The 19,777-nt window shown below is 42.7% G+C and overlaps 1 protein-coding gene across 6 annotated transcripts in view; it reads right to left on the bottom strand.

The window, feature by feature from the left end:
- The window catches only part of FAT3 (FAT atypical cadherin 3), a 745,842-nt gene that overhangs the window by 149,173 nt on the left and 576,892 nt on the right, over positions 1 to 19,777 (bottom strand). For all 6 annotated transcript variants that reach the window (XM_073569283.1, XM_073569280.1, XM_073569281.1 and 3 more), the window contains one exon: positions 1 to 192. This exon is cut by the window's left edge and continues 84 nt beyond it. In XM_073569283.1, the coding sequence (XP_073425384.1) occupies positions 1 to 192 (192 nt within the window). The remainder of the gene's footprint in view (positions 193 to 19,777) is intronic.

Genomic DNA, 19,777 nt, shown 5'->3' with positions numbered 1-19,777 from the left:
AAACTTCCTCATGCTGTTTGGGTCGATGCTGCTGTGGATGATGTAGCTCAGCTTGTGGTTGTCGTCCTTGTCTGTGGCCTTTATGTGCAATATCTCAGTGTCGGGGAGGACGTCTTCTGAGATGACAGCGTCATAACTGGGCTGGGAGAACTCGGGGCCATTGTCATTATTGTCGAGGACTCGAATCAGAACCTGAGAGAGGAAGAGAGAAAAAAAGAAAGAAAAGTGACCGTGCTCAATGCAAACACAGGGGAAGGATCTGCTACCAATGGTGACCCATCAAGGTAACCGATCTGGTCGTGAGGGCACCACGAGGACAGAGCAGCCGCCTACCCTCCTACCCCAGCAGCCCCCTACCCCACCATAGCCCGATCCAAAGGGCTACACTAATCCTTGCTCCAAAACTGCAGATAGACAGATAGATAGATATTAGATAAATAATGAATAGATAGATAATAGATATATAATACATTAACAGATCATAGATAATAAATATATATATAGATATATAGATAGATAGATAGAGAGATAGATAAAAGATAGATAGAGATAGAGAGATAGATAATAGATGGATGATAAATAGATAATAGATAGAAAGATAGATAATAGAGAGATATGATAGATAATAGAGATATGAGATAGATAGAAAATAGATAGATAGACGATAGATAGATAGATGATAGATAGATGATAGATAGATATATAAATAATAGATAGATAATAGATAGATAGATAATAGATTGATAGATAAATAGATAGATAGATAATAGATTGATAGATAATAGATTGATAGATAGATATTAGATAGATAATAGATAGATGATAGATAGATAATGGATGATAGATAATAGATAGATAGATAGATAATAGAGAGATATGAGATAGATAGATGATAGATAGATAGATAATAGATAGATAGATAATAGATAGATAGATAGATAATAGATAGATAGATAATAGATAGATAATAGATATATAGATAATAGATAGATAATAGATAGATAGATAATAGATTGATAAATAGATAGATAATAGATAGATAGATAATAGATAGATAGATAGATAATAGATAGATGGATAATAGATAGATAGATAATAGATTGATAAATAGATAGATAATAGATAACAGACTGACAGATAAATATATAAACAATTTCAATGTAGACATAAATAACCATAAGCGGGGACATTCTCCGGAGTGGCTGGGAGCCCACGATGATGACATCCTGACTCGGTGTCACCGGCACGTCCCGTCCTCGGGGGTCACTCTGCCACCAGTCGTCTAATCTATTCAGATCGGTCATGAAAACCCCCCATAAAGGGCCGGTGTGACCCCGAGCTGCAGATCTCCTCCAGAGCCGACCATTGTGCCTCACACAGACCCCTCTCCCTCCCCTGTGCCGGCGCTCTCTGGATCGGCCGCCTCCATCTGTACTCCGCTCACGTCCCGTCTTACTTGCCTGAATTTCCCACACTTGCAAAAGTTTTAACAAAAGGATCTCTTGGTCCAGTAGCTGCACAAATGAAAGACATTATGGCCTGATACTGGAGCTGGCAATTGTACAGGAACGTAACCAGCGAATAAAGGCGCACACAGTAACACCCAGTAACGTGGCCGCCACCCTGTAACCCTTTAATCACGCCGACAATTCTAATTTCGGCTTTTCTTCCATTTCTGTCCACATCGCCATACAGGGGCGCTCACCTTTTTTGATTTTCCATTGCCAGAGCTGTATTATGACGGCTTTTTTCCCTTTGTGTTGCGGTTGATATTTTTATCGGTACCATTCTTGAGTACTTATGACAATTTGATCACTTCGGATTGCTTTTTTTTGGCAGAGGTATGTTTGATAATAACAATTCTGGTCTTTACTGTCTGGGTTTGATCATTATATGTTTTGATGGATCTGACGTTTTTATGGACGGAGCGGTATGGATTATACGGCACTAATTTTTTTTAATTCCCAGATTTTCAAAACGGTTTGTACATCTGTTTCTTATTTTTAAAGTATTTTTTTGATAGTCTTCCTTGTGATTGTTGGTACTATTTACTGGAACACTTCAGTATTGCAGGAGATAGCACAAATAATTAATAATAAAATGGGATTTAACGCATATGCCACAAATGTCTGATACATGGGGGGGGGGATCTCATCTCTGGAACCCATATCTAGGTAGAGAATGGGGTTCCTGTTAACAAACCATAAATATCCAAGATGGGAATACTGTTTCATCTTCTGTCTGCATGGAGCCACCACTAGAGGGAGCTCACTACAACGGGAGATGTGAAAACAGTTTGCAGTGAGCTCCCCCTAGTGGTGACTTCAAACGCTATGGCTCTATGACGGGAAGTAGTTACAGTGATTATCCGGGAATTTGATTCCTTTTTTCATATATGGCTAAGAACCTACCAGCAGATAGTTGCTAACTACCTGCCACCGGACAGCCGGCATCATCAGCATTAGCGCTGCAATTAAGGGCCCAATACATACACTACTAAACAAGAAAGAGTTAAATGGCAAACTCGGCTCTGCTGCGTCAGTACGCAGCTCTCATGCCTCAGAAAACAGTCATTGTTCCCTGCTTCACCGGCTCCCTCTCCAGCCTATTAAGACGTTCCACTTCACCCCGGAATACCCATTCTCCGCCAGCCTATATGTTTGCAGTGTCTGCACAATTAGTTCCCCCTGGGTTTGATTATATTCCTGAAGCCCCCCCCCGCCTTAAATCTTAGACCCCCTCCCGGGGTACCTTAATCACGCCGCTTGCCAGTGTGATTTGGAAAGTAGGTCTGACTCATTTTTCTAGCTTATCTTTGCATGTTGCTGGTCTGCGCGGCATCGCCATCGCTGTGCGCTACGTACACACACAAATCCCTTTATTCTTAATCTGTGTCGCTAAAACTCACATCAAAGGAGAAAACTTTCAGCTATGGTAATTTATCAGGATGAGAAATCATTTTTCTGGCCGCTGAGTGTATGGGATAATATTATCTACAGTGAGAATATCCAGCTGCAGGGTTTAAAATATACCACAGAGCAGGCCCGAACTGGCCAACGGGAGGACAGGTAAATCCCCTGGTGGGCCGCTAAAATGAGAAAAGTAATCAAAAGCCGAATTATCTATTTCATTATTCTGTGATCGACTACCTAGGTAATTATCTGGAAGCAGAGGTATATTTGTGACAGGAGCCACGACAGGCAGCAAAGAAGAGGACGGCAATGTATGAAGATGGGAAGAGCCGGACCGTACCGTGACACCCATCGGACCAAAACCGGACCCGGACCGCCCCCTCCGGTGAGTATAATCTAACTCATTTTTCTTATCTTTCAGGTTACATCGGAGACTTATCTACAGCATTACAGAATGCTGTAGATAAGCCCCTGATGGCAGTGCTGGCTGCTGATACTCGAAACATGGGGTGACAGATTCCCTTTATTGGAAACCAAATGCGAAAATATTTTTGAGCTAAAAATACATTATTTTAAGTAAAAAAAAAAAGCCTCCCAAAGTGGACAATCCCTTTAAAAATCACCCACAGGCACCTTGCCACTGTACATTTTTTTTAGTAGCACAGTAGATAAGATTTGGTAAAATTTTCCTCCAATTTTGCTGCCAATGCAGATTTTACGTCCACAAATCCAAAGGAAAATCTGTGATGCACCCGCCACGTGTGACCAAAGTGGGTATAGGGGGGGGGGCATACATATGTTGTTTTTTTTTACATTTTATGACTTTAATATAAGTCGCAGCGGCGTTTCAGAGAAATAACGCTATGAAAAGCCGTCGGGGGAACTACAGTACGTACCTCGGATGACTAGTCTGTGGGTGCCACGCCGTGGTGGTACAACTGCTGCACGTTTGTGACGGATGGGACTTGCCCAAGTTGTTGCTTCCTGTTAATGGTGCTCATGTAGTAAAATGGTCTCGTCGTCCATGGCAGACACTTCATCCTATCCACATCTCACATTCAAGGTAAAATTGAATGTAGAGCTCCTCGTGATCCGGGAGGTTACTGCCGGTTACAGCATCGGGACATTGATTGATGTCCTCCATTAAACGTCACGCAAGGTTAGGTAGAACATACAGCTCACGCTGTCGCTGGGTGCAGTGACACAACGCGCTGTCACATCCTACATTTCATGGTGAGGAATGGGAATTTCTAGAGCACAAAAATCAGAATTTCTAGTGGAGAGAAATCATGGGAAGCAATGGTTTTTGTATTATATATTTAAAGGAAACCTGTCAGCCGGATTTTCGACACCTACCGTAACTAAAGGCATGAGTATAACGCCCCTTTAAGGTGTATTACCTTCTTACCTTGCTTTTAGTATTTTGCATTTTTGAGCAATCCATCCTTGCAGATCTACTGCGCTCTTTCCCCTTCAGTCTTTGACGGGTCACTGTTCTCTCAGCGTCCCTTCTTCCCGATGCAGCCGCCGTCGTTGCTCATGATGGTTTCATCAGAAAGGGCGAGCTCCTGATGATGATGGAGGATCAAGGTACCACCTCCTGCAATGTCATCATGAACTTACTGCCCTTTCTCATGAGACGAATTCGGGCTATGCCGGCACCTGGTAAAATGGGTCACTGAGAGTACAAAGATCTACTAACCAAAGACCAAAGGGGAATAGGTAGAGAGGGCAGTAGAGCTGGAAATGCTTTGCTTACCCCACTGCACCTTGCGATTAAAACTTTGAGGACGGATTTCTCAAAAATGCCATACCCATGCGTTTTTGTGCGCATGCGTTTTTTTGCAGTGTGCGCTCAGGCACACAAAATGCAACTTGTTGCATTTTTTGTGCGTCCGACTTGCCCCAAAAAAACGCATGCACACGCTATGCGTTTTTTTTTACAGCAAGACACCCATTGTAAGTCTATGGGTGCGCATACGTGCGCATTGGCATGCACATGTATGCGTTTTTTTGCACATGCCTTTTTTTCGTTGTACATTGGTTAGACAATGGTTATGGTAAGGGTTAGGGTGAATAGAGTCAGGGTTTAGGGTTAGGTTAAGAGTTAGGGGTTAGGGCTAGTTAGGGTTTAGGGTTAGGGCTGGGGTTAGGGTTAGGTTAAGGGGTAGGGTTAGGGGTTAGTAGGGTTAGTTTAAGGGTTAGTTAGGGGTTAGGGTTAGTAGAGTCAGGGTTTAGAGTTAGGGTTAGTACTACTAACCCTAACTAACCCTAATAATATCTTGATTTTTTTGGTGAGGACAATGTTGAAAAAAACGCAAACGCACTAAAAATGCATAAAAACGCTGCGTTTTTTTCCTGCATGCGCATAAAAATGCTTGAAAAAAATGCAGCGTTTGTATGCGTTTTTTCCATGCTTTTTTTGCGCAAAAAACGCGCAGCAAAAAAAAAACGCAAGTGTGAAAGTAGCCTTAGGGGTCAAATATTCTTCTGACAGCTCCTTTTTAAGCAAAACGTCAAATACCTCTAAGCAATTTCTTACAGAGTAAAAAAAAAAGTTTTTCCAGGGCCCAATACAATGTTCAGCATACAGGGTTTTGATTTATGATGTCATAAATGGGTGGAGATGCTTTACATCATGCTACAAAAGGTATGATCATACCTTAGAAAAGGAAGGATGACATTCACTAGCTAAGGGTTCTGAAGGTGCCAAGACTCCTTACCTAGCAGTCGGCAGAAAGCTCGTTTGGCCAAGATCTCTCACCTACTGGCTCAGCCATAGACTGGGCCAAGCAAGAATGTGTTTTCAACAGGGAGAGTGGCTTCAATGAGTTCACCAGTCTCTGTAAGTCTCTGTCCCATCACATATTTTGTTTTAAAAAACAAACCAATTGTGCTTTACTCACCCTCCATGGGTCCGACACTAAGTCTCCATTGCGGCTACCAGTGAGTTGTAGCTCATGTTATCAACTCGAGCAAGACACCTGAGTTCACAGATTGGCTGCAGTGCTGACGACGTAACGTCAGCATTGCAAACAATATCGGACACTGGGAGCAGCGGAAAACATTATGGACCTGGTTAGAGTGAGAAAGGAATTTTTTTTATCATGCTGCATTCAGAGGACAAGAGTTTTCTGCACCTGGAAACTTCCTTTAAGCTGTTGCCAGACACCTCTGATGGCTGACATCCCGCAGGAACAAACGTAGCAGCCATTGCTTTTAACATGCCCAATCCTTCTACGACAGTATTGTAAAGATTGCAGAGGCCCCCATATACATTTGGTAGGTGACTAGTCTCGCTGAAATTTAATTTACATATTTGGCTCAATTTAATCTAACAGAGATGATCGGGATCACAGTATTTTTTATATGCAGTAAGCACAGTATGTCTTTTTTTTTGTTAATTTGTAAACTGAGCAAGGAGAGTGTTGTGAACACGTTTGACCTGGCTTCTGAGTTTGAGCTCCCTCTGGTGGTTACTGCTGGTAATGGAGCTGGTTTAGCTGACAGAAGTCAATCACCGAAGCAGGATGATTGGAGGTTAGGTTTTACAAACTGGGGAGATTTAAGTGAACAACCTTCCCTCAGCTCTTGCCGGTGATTTTGTTTGCTTCCTGAGCATATTTTGAAGTCTGCTTGTCTCCTGCTCCATCCTGCATCTTTCAGATAAGTTATTTGTCTTCTTGAATCTTTTTTTGCATTGGATCCATTTTTGCTTGTCTCTGATTTCTGCTTAGCTGGTGTGAGTTCAGCCTGGTTCCTTGATGGGACCTGTGCTCGACCCTGTTCCATATGCCACAGCATATGTTAGTCTTTTTAGTAACCAGTTCACACCCAGAGTTCTGATTTAGTGGGGGAGAGGTCGTGTGGCCTCAGTATTTTTGCATATCAGACGTGTTGGATTTTTCTTAGGGTTTTTTGCGTGATTGCAGACAGTATCCTTTCCTGTCCTGTTCTATCTAGACAGTTTGGGCCCCATAATTTGCTTACTCTACTCTCTGCCTGTGTTTGTGCTTCATCTTACCTCACCGGCAATATATATTCAGGGGCTATCTATTCCTTTGGGGTTCTACTCCGGGGCAGTTTAGCTTTCCCCTTTCTCTCTTTAGGCTTAGTTAATTCTGTGGCTGTGCCGAGGCGTCTAGGGCATCATAGGTACGTCCCACGGCTAATTCTAGTTGTGTTGTCAGTTTAGTGGTCTGCAATCCGCTAGCTACCAACCTCTCTGGTTGCCTAGTCTATTTCCCCGCTACCCTCCTCGGTTACCTAATCATAACAGGAGAGCGTGGAGATCTTTTTTTTTTCGCCAAGGGTGTTCCATGTCCAAAAAGGGTGAGAAACAGTGGTCTGATGTGTATGGTAGCCCCCAAAATCTTCCCCTACATAATGACTGGACATATCAAGTTTCATCTCCCGATCCTTTCGTTCTCCCAAGAGATAAGCCGCCATCAGAAATGTCTGACAGTCATTGAGAAAGTTGACGACAGGTAGAAATTGTTGTAGTCTGAATGGTGGTATGGCCAACAATAAATCCGACCATACACATTAGATAGAAGTTGGCCAAACCATGTTTCAGCCCATCATTCAGCCGGCAGTCATTACAGACGGATTTCCCATACAAAGGAGCCCATGTAAGGCTCAGCCTTCCTTTGTTTTCAATGAGAAAACCTCCAATTGACACGTCAACTGGCGACTCATCTATGGCTGACCAATGCGATCGGCAGTCCAAAATCAGACATGCCCAATCGACATCTCTCCCAACGATTAATTGGCTGGTGCCAACATTAGACTATCGTCCAAACCCAAAGATATCGTCTAGCGTGTATGAAGGACTTAACGAACCTTCTGAGTGGGTCAACAATGGAAGAACATGTTTGGGTGGATTGTTATCAGTCGTTTATCTGTTATAACGTAAAAGGGGTTGTCTGGTGTTAGGCTCTCCTCTATCAATGTGGAATTACCTATCAACCAGATTCTCCATCGATTTCCCATTGGTTACAAAGGATCTCTCTTGCTTGCAAATCTGATCATTTCAATGGGCATTCTCCATTAAAAACGTACTAAAGTCCGAAGCCGACCTGTGGTTTAGCTTTTTTTTTTTTTTTTTTTAGAAATTTTTTTGTAACCCAACTTATATTGGAGGAGCCTATTAAAAAATTCTGAAAAAAATGCAATACATACAGCATGGACATTAAAAAAAAGCAAAATAAAAAACATCTGGTGGCATAGAAGGCTACAAAAAATGGACCGATGCTATATGTGATGCCTCCTATTCCGGTGAATAAACCTCATTCCTTAAATCTGTTCCTATCCATGTTCATTTGCTAACACTGAAAACTACATCCATCTCACGAGTTGCCATTTTTAACTCGTCTGCTCTTCCCAGTGAAGCATTTTGGGCCTCAATAAGGATTTTCTGATAAGAAATGTCCATTTTAAGAGGCGGCATAAAGTAATACATCAAACAATAATTGTGCTGTTTGTCTCAGACATGTGTCTCGGAAAAGAGCTGAATTAACAGACGCGGTGCAGGACAAGCGATAATGAAAAAGGTTTATTGACGAAGGAGGCAGCTCCTCACCGATCAGGGAGATCTGGCCAAAGGAGCTGGCGCAGATTAAGATAACGAACCGCTGCTCGTACATCACATGCAGAAAACCCCGGAACCTCGGAAAATTAAAGATTCTTCATTAGTGAACCAAACCCCTTGCCACCTGGTATTCTCCTCGGCCGGTGCACTTAGAAGTTACGACACTTAGTGTACAGTCACACGGTTATGTTGCTGTGGCCGAATTATTACACTTAGCGTGGTACAAACATAGTAAAAATCCAGCAGAGCGGTCAATTTGCAACATGATTGTATTTTTGGGGTGTTTTTTGTCACTGGCGCTCTTTTTGAATCTTTTTTTTAACTCACAATCTTCATTGCATACAACTAAAACAAAGGGTTCAATTCATTATTGTCTTTGCGCCTGTTATTGGTGTTTTGCGCCTTTTTTCGTTTACACCATATTCATCTATCCATTTGAGCCTTTTTTACGTCATCTTTTTATGCGTTCGTCTGTTTTCTATGTTTTTATAGTTCACCAGTGTGGGCGAGGTTTGGGCTTTTCCTCCTGATTCAACATTTGCAACTTTTCGAAAAGTCCGAAGTTTTCTCGCAAATGTACTCCAGTCCTTCTCCTGGAATGATTTTATGTACGCTGAGTATTTTGGCACAATTTTTGCAACAAATTAGCAGGACCTTTGAGCTAAAAAGTCACAAAACAGATTAAAGACATAAATAAAGAACCTTTTTTATTTTGGGCAAAATTTATGACAAATTTTGAATTTGACACAAAAAAAAAATGGTAGCAAATATCACAAAGCTTAAAAAAGATGAATCAATTCCAAAATATTTTGTAGTGTGCACTTCTGACGTCGACTAACATGCAGCTGCACATTTTGAGACACAAAACACATGCATAAAAGAGATATGAAAATCATGGTGCTTTTCTAAAAAACTGCCCTGTACTAAAACCCCAGGCTCTTATTATGCTTTATGCAGAATAGCAGAAGCAGAAATAAAGAGACCCTTCCTTTAGAGAGACAATGACTCACCCCCTCTTTCCTGAAGAGACAAAGACCCACCCACATTTTATCCATATTTCAGTAGAAAGACAAAGACAGCCTTGCTTCATGTAGAGAGATAAAGACCTGCCCTCACTTCCTGCAGAGAGTCAAAGACCATCCACATTTTACCCCTACTTACTGTAGAGATATAAAGACCCACCCTCACTTCATGTAGAGTCAGAGACCCACCCACACTTTTCCCCTACTTCCTGTAGAGATATAAAGACCCACCCTCGCTTCCTGTAGAGTCAGAGACCCACCCACACTTTGCCCCTACTTCCTGTAGAGATATAAAGACCCACCCTCGCTTCCTGTAGAGTCAGAGACCCACCCACACTTTGCCCCTACTTCCTGTAGAGATCTAAAGACCCACCCTCGCTTCATGTAGAGTAAAAGACCCACCCACACTTTGCCCCTACTTCCTGTAGAGATCTAAAGACCCACCCTCGCTTCATGTAGAGTAAAAGACCCACCCACACTTTGCCCCTACTTCCTGTAGAGATCTAAAGACCCACCCTCGCTTCATGTAGAGTAAAACACCCATCCACACTTTGCCCCTACTTCCTGTAGAGATCTAAAGACCCACCCTCGCTTCCTGTAGAGTCAGAGACCTACCCACACTTTGCCCCTACTTCCTGTAGAGATCTAAAGACCCACCCTCGCTTTCTGTACAGTCAGAGACCCACCCACACTTTGCCCCTACTTCCTGTAGATATAAAGACCCACCCTCGCTTTCTGTAGAGTCAGAGACCCACCCACACTTTGCCCCTACTTCTTGTAGAGATCTAAAGACCCACCCTCGCTTTCTGTACAGTCAGAGACCCACCCACACTTTGCCACTACTTCCTGTAGAGATCTAAAGACCCACCCTCGCTTTCTGTACAGTCAGAGACCCACCCACACTTTGCCACTACTTCCTGTAGAGATCTAAAGACCCACCCTCGCTTCCTGTAGAGTCAAAGACCCACCCACACTTTGCCCCTACTTCCTGCAGAGAGAAAAAGACTGCCCTCTTTCATATAGAGAGCTAAAGACCTGCCCTCATGTCCTTTAGATTCAGAGACCCCCCCACAATTTGCCCGTACTTCCGGTACAGATATAAAGACACGCCCTCACTTCCTGTAGAGAGATAAAGACCCTTCTCAACCTTCTATAGTTAGAAAAAGAGCCTCGGTCATTGCCCAAAGAAAGAAAAGACTTTCCCCCACTTCCCATAGAAAGAAATAGACCCACCCGCTCTTCCCCCTGAGAGATAAAGCCCCACTGCCCCATCCTGTAATCTGTTTCTTAGGTACTACAAATGGATTACACCTGTATGGGGACAGCAAAAGGGAACATACATGAAATAGGAAAGCAGTCACCTAGGATAACCATTCGAGTTGTGCTTGCACATCAGAGGCCCTTTGGTGGCACCCCATCATGTCAAGTCACTTTTCCTGGAGACTGACTAGAAGATGACTGCAGCATGCAAATATATCTGGATACAAGAATTAACCACAATTTAATGCCAGTGTCCGGGCTGATGATTCCTGCGCTCACATTACTCTGCCACATAGCTTTTGGTAGGTAATTTAACAGCTTAATTGTCATCCATAAAGTAATAATGTGTCCATCGCCATAGTTCAGTTTGGATGAGAGTATTTAACCTCAGCCTACCCCATATTTAATAACACCAATAAAGACAAGCAGAGGGGAACAAAGGACTCACTTTTCCTGGACGATGACTCGGATAAAAAGCCTGTAATGTGCCGTAAATGAACATAACAGGCGGCGGTATACAGTAATAACTGATGGGAACCTAACTACACACATATGGAAACATCACATCATGGAGAGTTACCATCAGAGTAAGGTTGGTAAGTGAGAGACAGACTGATTTGTATTCATGGTAAAAAATCAGTATGTACAAAAAATTGCAATGATACAATGGAAATTTCTTGGATATCCCGCCCTCTATGTGCCCTATTTGGGGACCTAAAAGTATTGGAACCATTTCCCAGCATGGTAACCTTATTTGTTGCCTAGCTTCTACAAACAGAAGCTCAGTTTCTGATGGATCTGACAGTGAGTGAGAAAACAATATATTATACACCTTCTGATACGGCTTATTTGGTCATTTAAGTGAGAAAACTGCCAGGGAGAGACACAAAAAGATCGTACTGTTACTGTCTAGCAAGTGATTATCTCACCCTAGAGCTGGATTCACACCAAAGTAGCTCAGTACTGACAGTTATTCCCCTATGCTTGGGACCCCTACCCCTCATGACAATGACAATGAGGGATCTGAAGATCTTTATGAATGGAGTGGTGGTTTATCAGGTGCACTGAAGCTCCTTAATTGGACCACTGGAGATAGCCAATCACTGCGCTCTTCAGACCTCCAGCGATCAGGAAGTTATCCCCAATCCCAAAGGTATGGGATGACTTCCAAACTTGAGAAAATGGGTGCATCTCCAAGTGATGAATTCAGTTTGATTGTGCTTTCTGGTCCGAGGTCCTTATTTATATTTTATTCACTTATATAGAGCCATTAATTCCAGAAATTATTGGCACTGTCCCCACTGGGGCTCACAACCCCGATCAGTATGTCTTTGGCGTATGGGAGGAAACCGGAGAACCCGGAGGAAACCCACGCAAACACGGGAAGAACATACAAACTCCTTGCAGATGTTGTCCTTGGTGGGATTTGTACCCAGGACCTCAGTGCTGCAAGGCTGCAGTGCTAACCACTGAGCCACCGTGCTGCCCACAAGAACTCTGTATTCCCTAGAATCTTGTCCCTCCAAATTGGGAGTTATATTTGACCTGATTGTGCTGGGTTTTTTTTTTTTCGATTATTTTTTAAGGCACTGATGGTCTTTTTCCTGAAGCAGCTTTGTTGGCAGCTCTTACAATCTTATATTGTTGTGATTTTTTCTAAGATAAGTAAAAAATATTGTGACTGGTGGGTCGTGAATAGAGGAGATCCCTTCATAATGGGTAAGCAAAAATGAATCAGTCTTAATGGCGGGTTGGAACTGGACCCTCATCCTAGCTGTATAACATCATTTTCCATCCCTTCTTCTAGCTAGAAGATTCTAATGGGGTCCACGATCTGTACTCTACACTGTCGTGATCTACATCTAAAATCACAAGCGGCGCCTATCAAAGACTGCGAAGATTCACAGTGCAAAAAATTAATGGACCAAGCGGCAAAATGTCAGTAATGCCTGTATGCGATCACGCAGCTAACCCGATTATCACTTACCCTCCGCCTTAGCGTTTGCTCTCATTTTCTATTACAGGTTCTATATTTTGAGGGTCATATATTTATTGCATAGTATCAAACACCCGCTGTTTATAGACAGTCACCTCTTTACCCTACAGTACAATGGACTCTGTTTTGGACAATTACATATTGTAAAGTGTCCTCTCATTATAGTGATCTGTGATCACCAGCAAGTATTCAATTTTCCTGCAGCACTGCTACAGGAGAGATGAGGTATTACACAATTCTGTGAAAGTAGGCCATGCATGTGATGTACAGACATCCAGGGTCCTCCCAAGAGAGAAACTCTCTGTAATTACTCTTTCTGATAAGGGTTATGATTGAGGGTCCTGATTCGAAGATGATGAAGACCACCCTCTTTCATATCTTCCTATTACACAGAATATAAAAAAATAAATACGGTAAATTCTGAACTAGACAATCCCATTAAACACTTTGCAACATCCATGATACATGTAAGGCAGATGTCGAGTGCAGGTGCATCGAATGAGCGGGCTCAATACTTGAGCCTGCTCCATACACAGTGGAAATCGGATGTGATATACAGCCGGGACCTGCCTCTAACAGCAATCAGAGCCACTGTCAATGTCAGACATTGACATATAAAAGGTGTAATCCTGCTGACATACAATTTGGGTGCCAATTGGATGCCATGGCAGCAGGGGGGCCAACTGGAGGCCTCCATTGCTGCCATCTTTGTACCCCTATAAAACATAGTGTTAGGAGATTGTAGGAAAAGCATCGCACAATATAGTACAAGTGATGAAACAATTGCAGGCTTATGTCTCCTAGAAGAACTAAACAAAAATAAAAATTGAAAAGTAATAAAACATTTTTTTATATAAAAAAATAAAAAAGGTCAAATCATCCCCATTTTCCAATACAAAAAAAAAAAGAAAAAAACATTCGGTTTTGATGAGTCCACAAAAGTCCAATCTACATAGTAACATAGTAACATAGTTATTAAGGTTGAAGGGAGACTTTGAGTCCATCTAGTTCAACCCATATCCTATCCTAACTTGCCCTAACATGTTGATCCAGAGGAAGGCAAAAAAAACCCATGTGGCAACAGTAAGCTTCACATTGGGGAAAAAAATTCCTTCCCGACTCCACATACGGCAATCAGACTAGCTCCCTGGATCAACGCAATATTAAGGAAACTAGTGTATATACCCTGTAATATTATACTTTTCAAGAAAGGCATCCAGTCCCTTCTTAAATTTTTGTAGTGAATCACTCATTACAACATCATATGGCAGAGAGTTCCATAGTCTCACTGCTCTTACAGTAAAGAATCCGCGTCTGTGATTATGCTTAAACCTTCTTTCCTCCAGACGTAGAGGATGCCCCCTTGTCCCCGTCACAGGTCTAAGAGTAAAAAGATCATTAGAAAGCTCTTGGTATTGTCCCCGCATATATTTATACATTGTAATAAGATCACCCCTAAGCCTTCGATTCTCCAAACTAAATAACCCCAAGTGTAATAACCTGTCTTGGTATTGCAGACCCCCTAGTTCCCTAATAACCTTGGTCGCTCTTCTCTGCACCCGCTCCAGTTCAGCTATGTCTTTCTTATACACCGGAGACCAGAACTGTACACAGTATTCTAAGTGTGGTCGCACTAGTGACTTATATAGAGGTAAAATTATGTTCTCCTCATGAGCATCTATGCCTCTTTTAATGCATCCCATTATTTTATTTGCCTTTGCAGCAGCTACTTGACTCTGGCCACTAAATGTGAGTTTGTCGTCCACCCATACACCCAGGTCTTTTTCAGTGACTGTTTTGCCCAGTGTTTTACAATTAAGCACATAATTATACAACTTGTTCGTTCTACCCAAGTGCATGACCTTACATTTATCCCCATTAAAGCTCATTTGCCATTTATCAGCCCAAGCTTCTAGTTTACATAAATCCTCCTGTAATATAAAATTGTCCTCCTCTGTATTAATTACCCTGCAGAGTTTAGTGTCATCTGCAAATATTGAAATTCTACTCTCTATGCCCCCTACAAGGTCATTAATAAATATGTTAAAAAGAAGCGGGCCCAAAACTGACCCCTGTGGTACCCCACTGCTAACCGTGACCCAGTCCGAGTGTGCTCCATTAATAACCACCCATTGTTTCCTATCCCTGAGCCAGCTCTTAACCCACCTACACATATTTTCCCCTAGCCCCATTGTTCTCATTTTATGTATCAACCTTTTGTGTGGCACCGTATCAAAAGCTTTTGAAAAGTCCATGTACACCACGCCCACTGCATTCCCTTGGTCCAGTCCGGAACTTACCTCTTCATAAAAGCTTATCAGATTAGTCTGACAGGAACGGTCTCTTGTAAACCCATGTTGATATTGGGTCATAAGGTTATTCTTCTCCAGATACTCCAGTATAGTATCTCTTAGAAAACCCTCCAGGATTTTACCCACAGTTGAGGTTAAACTTACTGGCCTATAATTTCCAAGTTCAGTTTTTGTCCCCTTTTTGAATATTGGCACCACATTTGCTATACGCCAGTCCTGTGGTACAGACCCTGTTATTATGGAATCTTTAAAGATTAAAAATAGTGGTCTATCTATGACTGTGCTTAATTCCTGCAGTACTCGTGGGTGTATCCCATCCGGGCCCGGGGATTTGTCAATTTTAGTGATTTGTAGACGCCGCCGTACTTCCTGCTGGGTTAAGCAGGTGACATTTAATGGAGAATTTTTATCCCTGATCATGTTATCTGTCATGGGATTTTCTTGTGTAAATACTGTTGAAAAAAAGTCATTTAGCATATTGGCTTTTTCCTCATCCTCATCCACCATTTCACCCAGACTATTTTTAAGGGGACCAACACTATCATTTTTTAGTTTCTTACTATTTATGTAGTTAAAGAATATTTTGGGATTATTTTTACTTTCTCTGGCAATGAGTCTCTCTGTCTCAATCTTTGCTGTCTTGATTTGCTTTTTACAGAATTTATTTAATCTTCTGTATTTAGTTAATGCCTCATCACTACCTACTTGCTTTGATTCTCTAAATGCTTTATTTTTATCTCTTTATTGCGCCCCTTACAGCTCTATTTAACCATAGTGGTTTCCATCTATTTCTCGCATGTTTATTCCCATACGGTATATATTGTGCACAGCTCCTATTCAGGATGCTAATAAACGTCTCCCATTTTCTTTGTGTATTTTTATGTCTCAGGATATCGTCCCAGTTAATTGCACCAAGATCATCTCTCATCCGTTGGAAATTTGCCTTCCTGAAGTTTAGTGTCCTTGTAACCCCTCTACTACACATCTTATTAAAGGATACATGAAAACTTATTAATTTGTGATCACTATTACCCAAGTGACCCTCAACCCTTACATTTGATATGCGGTCTGGCCTGTTGGATAATATTAGGTCTAGCAGTGCCCCCCCTCTTGTTGGGTCCTGAACCAGTTGTGAAAGGTAATTGTCTCTCATAGTTGTCAGACACCTATCACCTTTGCCGGAACTGCAGGTTTCGGTTCCCCAATGTATTTCAGGGTAGTTGAAGTCCCCCATAATAATGACTTCTCCTTGAGTCGCTGCTTCATATATTTGCTTTATGATGATATTCTCTGTAGCTTCCATTATTTTTGGAGATTTATAACAAACCCCTATCAGTAATTTATTATTTTTCCCCCTCCCCTTATCTCTACCCACAGGGACTCTACATTTTCATTAGATTCATATATATTATCACACAGGATGGGTTTTAAGGATGATTTTACATATAAACACACGCCTCCCCCTCGCTTATTTGTATGGTCATTTCTGAACAGACTATAGCCCTGTAAATTAACCGCCCAGTCATGGCTCTCATCCAGTCATGTCTCAGATATCTCCACCATGTTATAATTATGTTCCAACAGCATTAACTCCAATTCCTCCATTGTGTTGGCGAGGCTTCTGGCATTAGTATACATGCACTTTATGTATCTCTCTGTACCTCTATTCTTTCTTAAATTATTAACTGTTCTAACCCCACCCCCCAATGCCACCCCCACCCCAATGTCATTATTTGTGCCCAGGTCTCTATCTGCACTGTCTTCCCCTCTTATAAAAGGAATACCCTCCCCCCCGTCTCTAGTTTAAACACTCCTCCAACCTTCTAGCCATTTTCTCCCCCAGCACAGCGGCACCCTCCCCATTGAGGTGCAGCCCGTCCCTAGCGTAGAACCTGTAGCCAACTGAGAAGTCGGCCCAGTTCTGCAGGAACCCAAACCCCTCCTTCCTACACCAATTCCTGAGCCACTTATTAACCTCCCTAATCTCCCATTGCGCCTCTGGCGTGGCACGTGGCACAGGAAGTATTTCCGAAAATACCACCTTGGAGGTCCTTGCTTTAAGCTTACAGCCTAATTCCCTGAAATCATCTTTAAGGACCTTCCACCTACCTCTAACTTTGTCATTTGTGCCAATGTGTACCATGACCGCTGGATCCTCTCCAGCCCCTCCCAGTAATCTGTCAACCCGATCAGCGATGTGTCGGACTCGAGCGCCAGGTAGGCAGCACACCGTTCGACGATCCCTGTCTTTGTGACAGATTGCCCTATCTGTTCCCCTAATAATTGAGTCCCCTACTACCAGAACCTGTCTGGCCTGCCCTGCTCTCCTATTTCCCCCCTTACTGGAGCAGACACTCCTCCGGCTTTCAGAGGACATGCCTTGCTGCAGCAGTGCTACTCCTGCACCGACACTCCCCTCATCTGCCAACTTAGCAAACTTATTGGGGTGTGCCAGATCAGGACTAGCCTCCCTGGTGCTCTTCCCTCTACCTCGCCTTCTAACTGTCACCCAGCTAGCTGCTTCATTGTCCTGCAGCTCCAACCTAGCATCCCCACCCCCTCATCTATCCCACAGAGCGTCTGCTCAGTGAGCAGAAGACTCCTTTCCATATTGTCTATGGATCTCAGTGTTGCCAGCTGCACATTTAGATCCAGTATCTGGGCTTCCAAATGCACAACGTGCTCACATCTCGCACAGCAGTATGCACCCTCGTCCGGCTGTTCAAGGATTTCATACATGCGGCAAGACGTGCACTGGATGGCATTGGCAATAGTGGAGCAAAATATAAAATCTATCAAAATATAAAATAATTTGAACTGTAGGGTAAATGCAGTAAAAAAAATGAAAATGCCAAGATTGCCTTATTTCAGTGGCTGCACCCCTCCAAAAAAATGCAATATGAAGCATTGTATGTACCCCAAAAGAACACATGAAAACTGCAGATAGCTACCTATCAAAAACAAGCCCTCACACAGCTCCATCGACGTAAAAATAAAAAGGTTACGCATCTCTGTAAATGGCGATACAAATACGTTTTTTCTTTTTTTTCAAAGTTTAGGGTTTTTTTAACCACTAAATACTGTACAAGGTTGTCCTCACCACTTATACATTATATATGTGTGTGTGTGTCGGCTCGGACTGGCCTATCGGTGAGCAGGTGAATTTCTCCGGTGGGCCACTCAACGATATATGAACTGGTACAATTCACTTCCTGTAGCTGAACAGTGAGCCCCCAGAGTCAATGGTACCAGGGGGCTCTTGGCAATCCAGCCCGATACTGTATATGCAGCTTATATAGAAAAAAAATCCAAATATGTATATACATCTATTATTAGATTATAATTTGGGACTAATAAAGGGAATTTTCCCTGTATGGGGTAATGTACTAAAGTCATTCTCTATTTATCACTATTCTTCATTCCTCAAGGCAGCTGACAAATGTTCCAAGTATTAACCCACTGCGTTACTTGTGAACGCATAGGTCCACCTTAAAGATTATTTGACATGGGGGTAACCATAGGGAGTGCTGAGGTTGCATTCATGCTTGGACCTAGTGTCCCCCAGTCTGCATCATACCAGTATATTATAGCTTGCGATACTTGGGAGGATGGATGCTGGGAACCACAAAAATATCCCTTTAAGAGTTGTTCACTGACAACATCGCTAATGATAAATTCAGCCCTCCTACATCTGTAGCGGGAAGGAACGATGTATCGTCTGTCACCGGGCCGTGTGCTTAGTCCCATCCTTCAATCCATCAGATAAAAATACGGCAGACTTTCATCAGTCACCAGATGTAGCAGAGCTGGGTGTGTCGTATGGAAGAAGTGAGATCTGCGCTTATTATCTGTTTACCGGAGGAAAGACAGAACAAGCTCAGATCATTTATTAAAGGGATTGTTCAGGACTGAGGGACTTGGGAGAGGTCATGAATATCAGATTGGGGGGAGAACTAATGCCTGGTACCTGAAAGAGTACAGTGTATGCAGCCAGGACTGCAGTGCTCCATACACCATGTAGTGACCATTCTCAGGTACTGCAGCTCAGCTCCTATAGAAGCCAATGTGATCTGTGCTGCAGTACCGAGAACGTCCACTACATGATGTATGGAGCAGTTTGTGCTCCAGCTCTGTACATTGTATATTTCAGGCGACCTCAGCAGCTCGAACACCGATCTGTTATGAATGGGTCACCGAGGAGGAAACAAAAACAACAAGCTAAGTCTCAGAAAACCAGAGAGGTTGGTAACTATGCAGATTGCAGATCCCTGATCTTAACCACACAACTAGCAGCAGTCGTGGAGCGTTCCTACGATGGTCCTAGACACCTCGTCACAACCGGAGAGCTACATAAGCCTAAAGCAGGAAAAGAGGAAAACTAACTGCCCCAGAGCAGACCCCAAAGGAAAGACAACCCCCAACAGGTATTGACAGTGAAACAAGATGAAAACACAAACAAAGGCAGGAAAATAGGCTGAGCAAATGATGGGGCCCGACTAACTAGAAAGGACAGGAAAGGAAAGACACTGTCTGCAATCTGCCAAAAACCCTACCAAAGATAATGTCCAACACATCTGATAGCAAAATTAACCCTGAAGTCACTAGACTTCTCCCACTATATCAGCACTCTGAAATATTCTGAGACAGAGCAAAAAGAGGCCAGTCTAATAAGGGACAAAAAAGGC

Source organism: Dendrobates tinctorius, unplaced genomic scaffold (assembly GCF_039654945.1).
Source record: "Dendrobates tinctorius isolate UK_male_01 unplaced genomic scaffold, ASM3965494v1 ptg000023l, whole genome shotgun sequence".
In the NCBI taxonomy this organism is placed as follows: Eukaryota; Metazoa; Chordata; class Amphibia; order Anura; family Dendrobatidae; genus Dendrobates; species Dendrobates tinctorius.
This window is presented reverse-complemented; position numbering and strand designations above follow the sequence as displayed.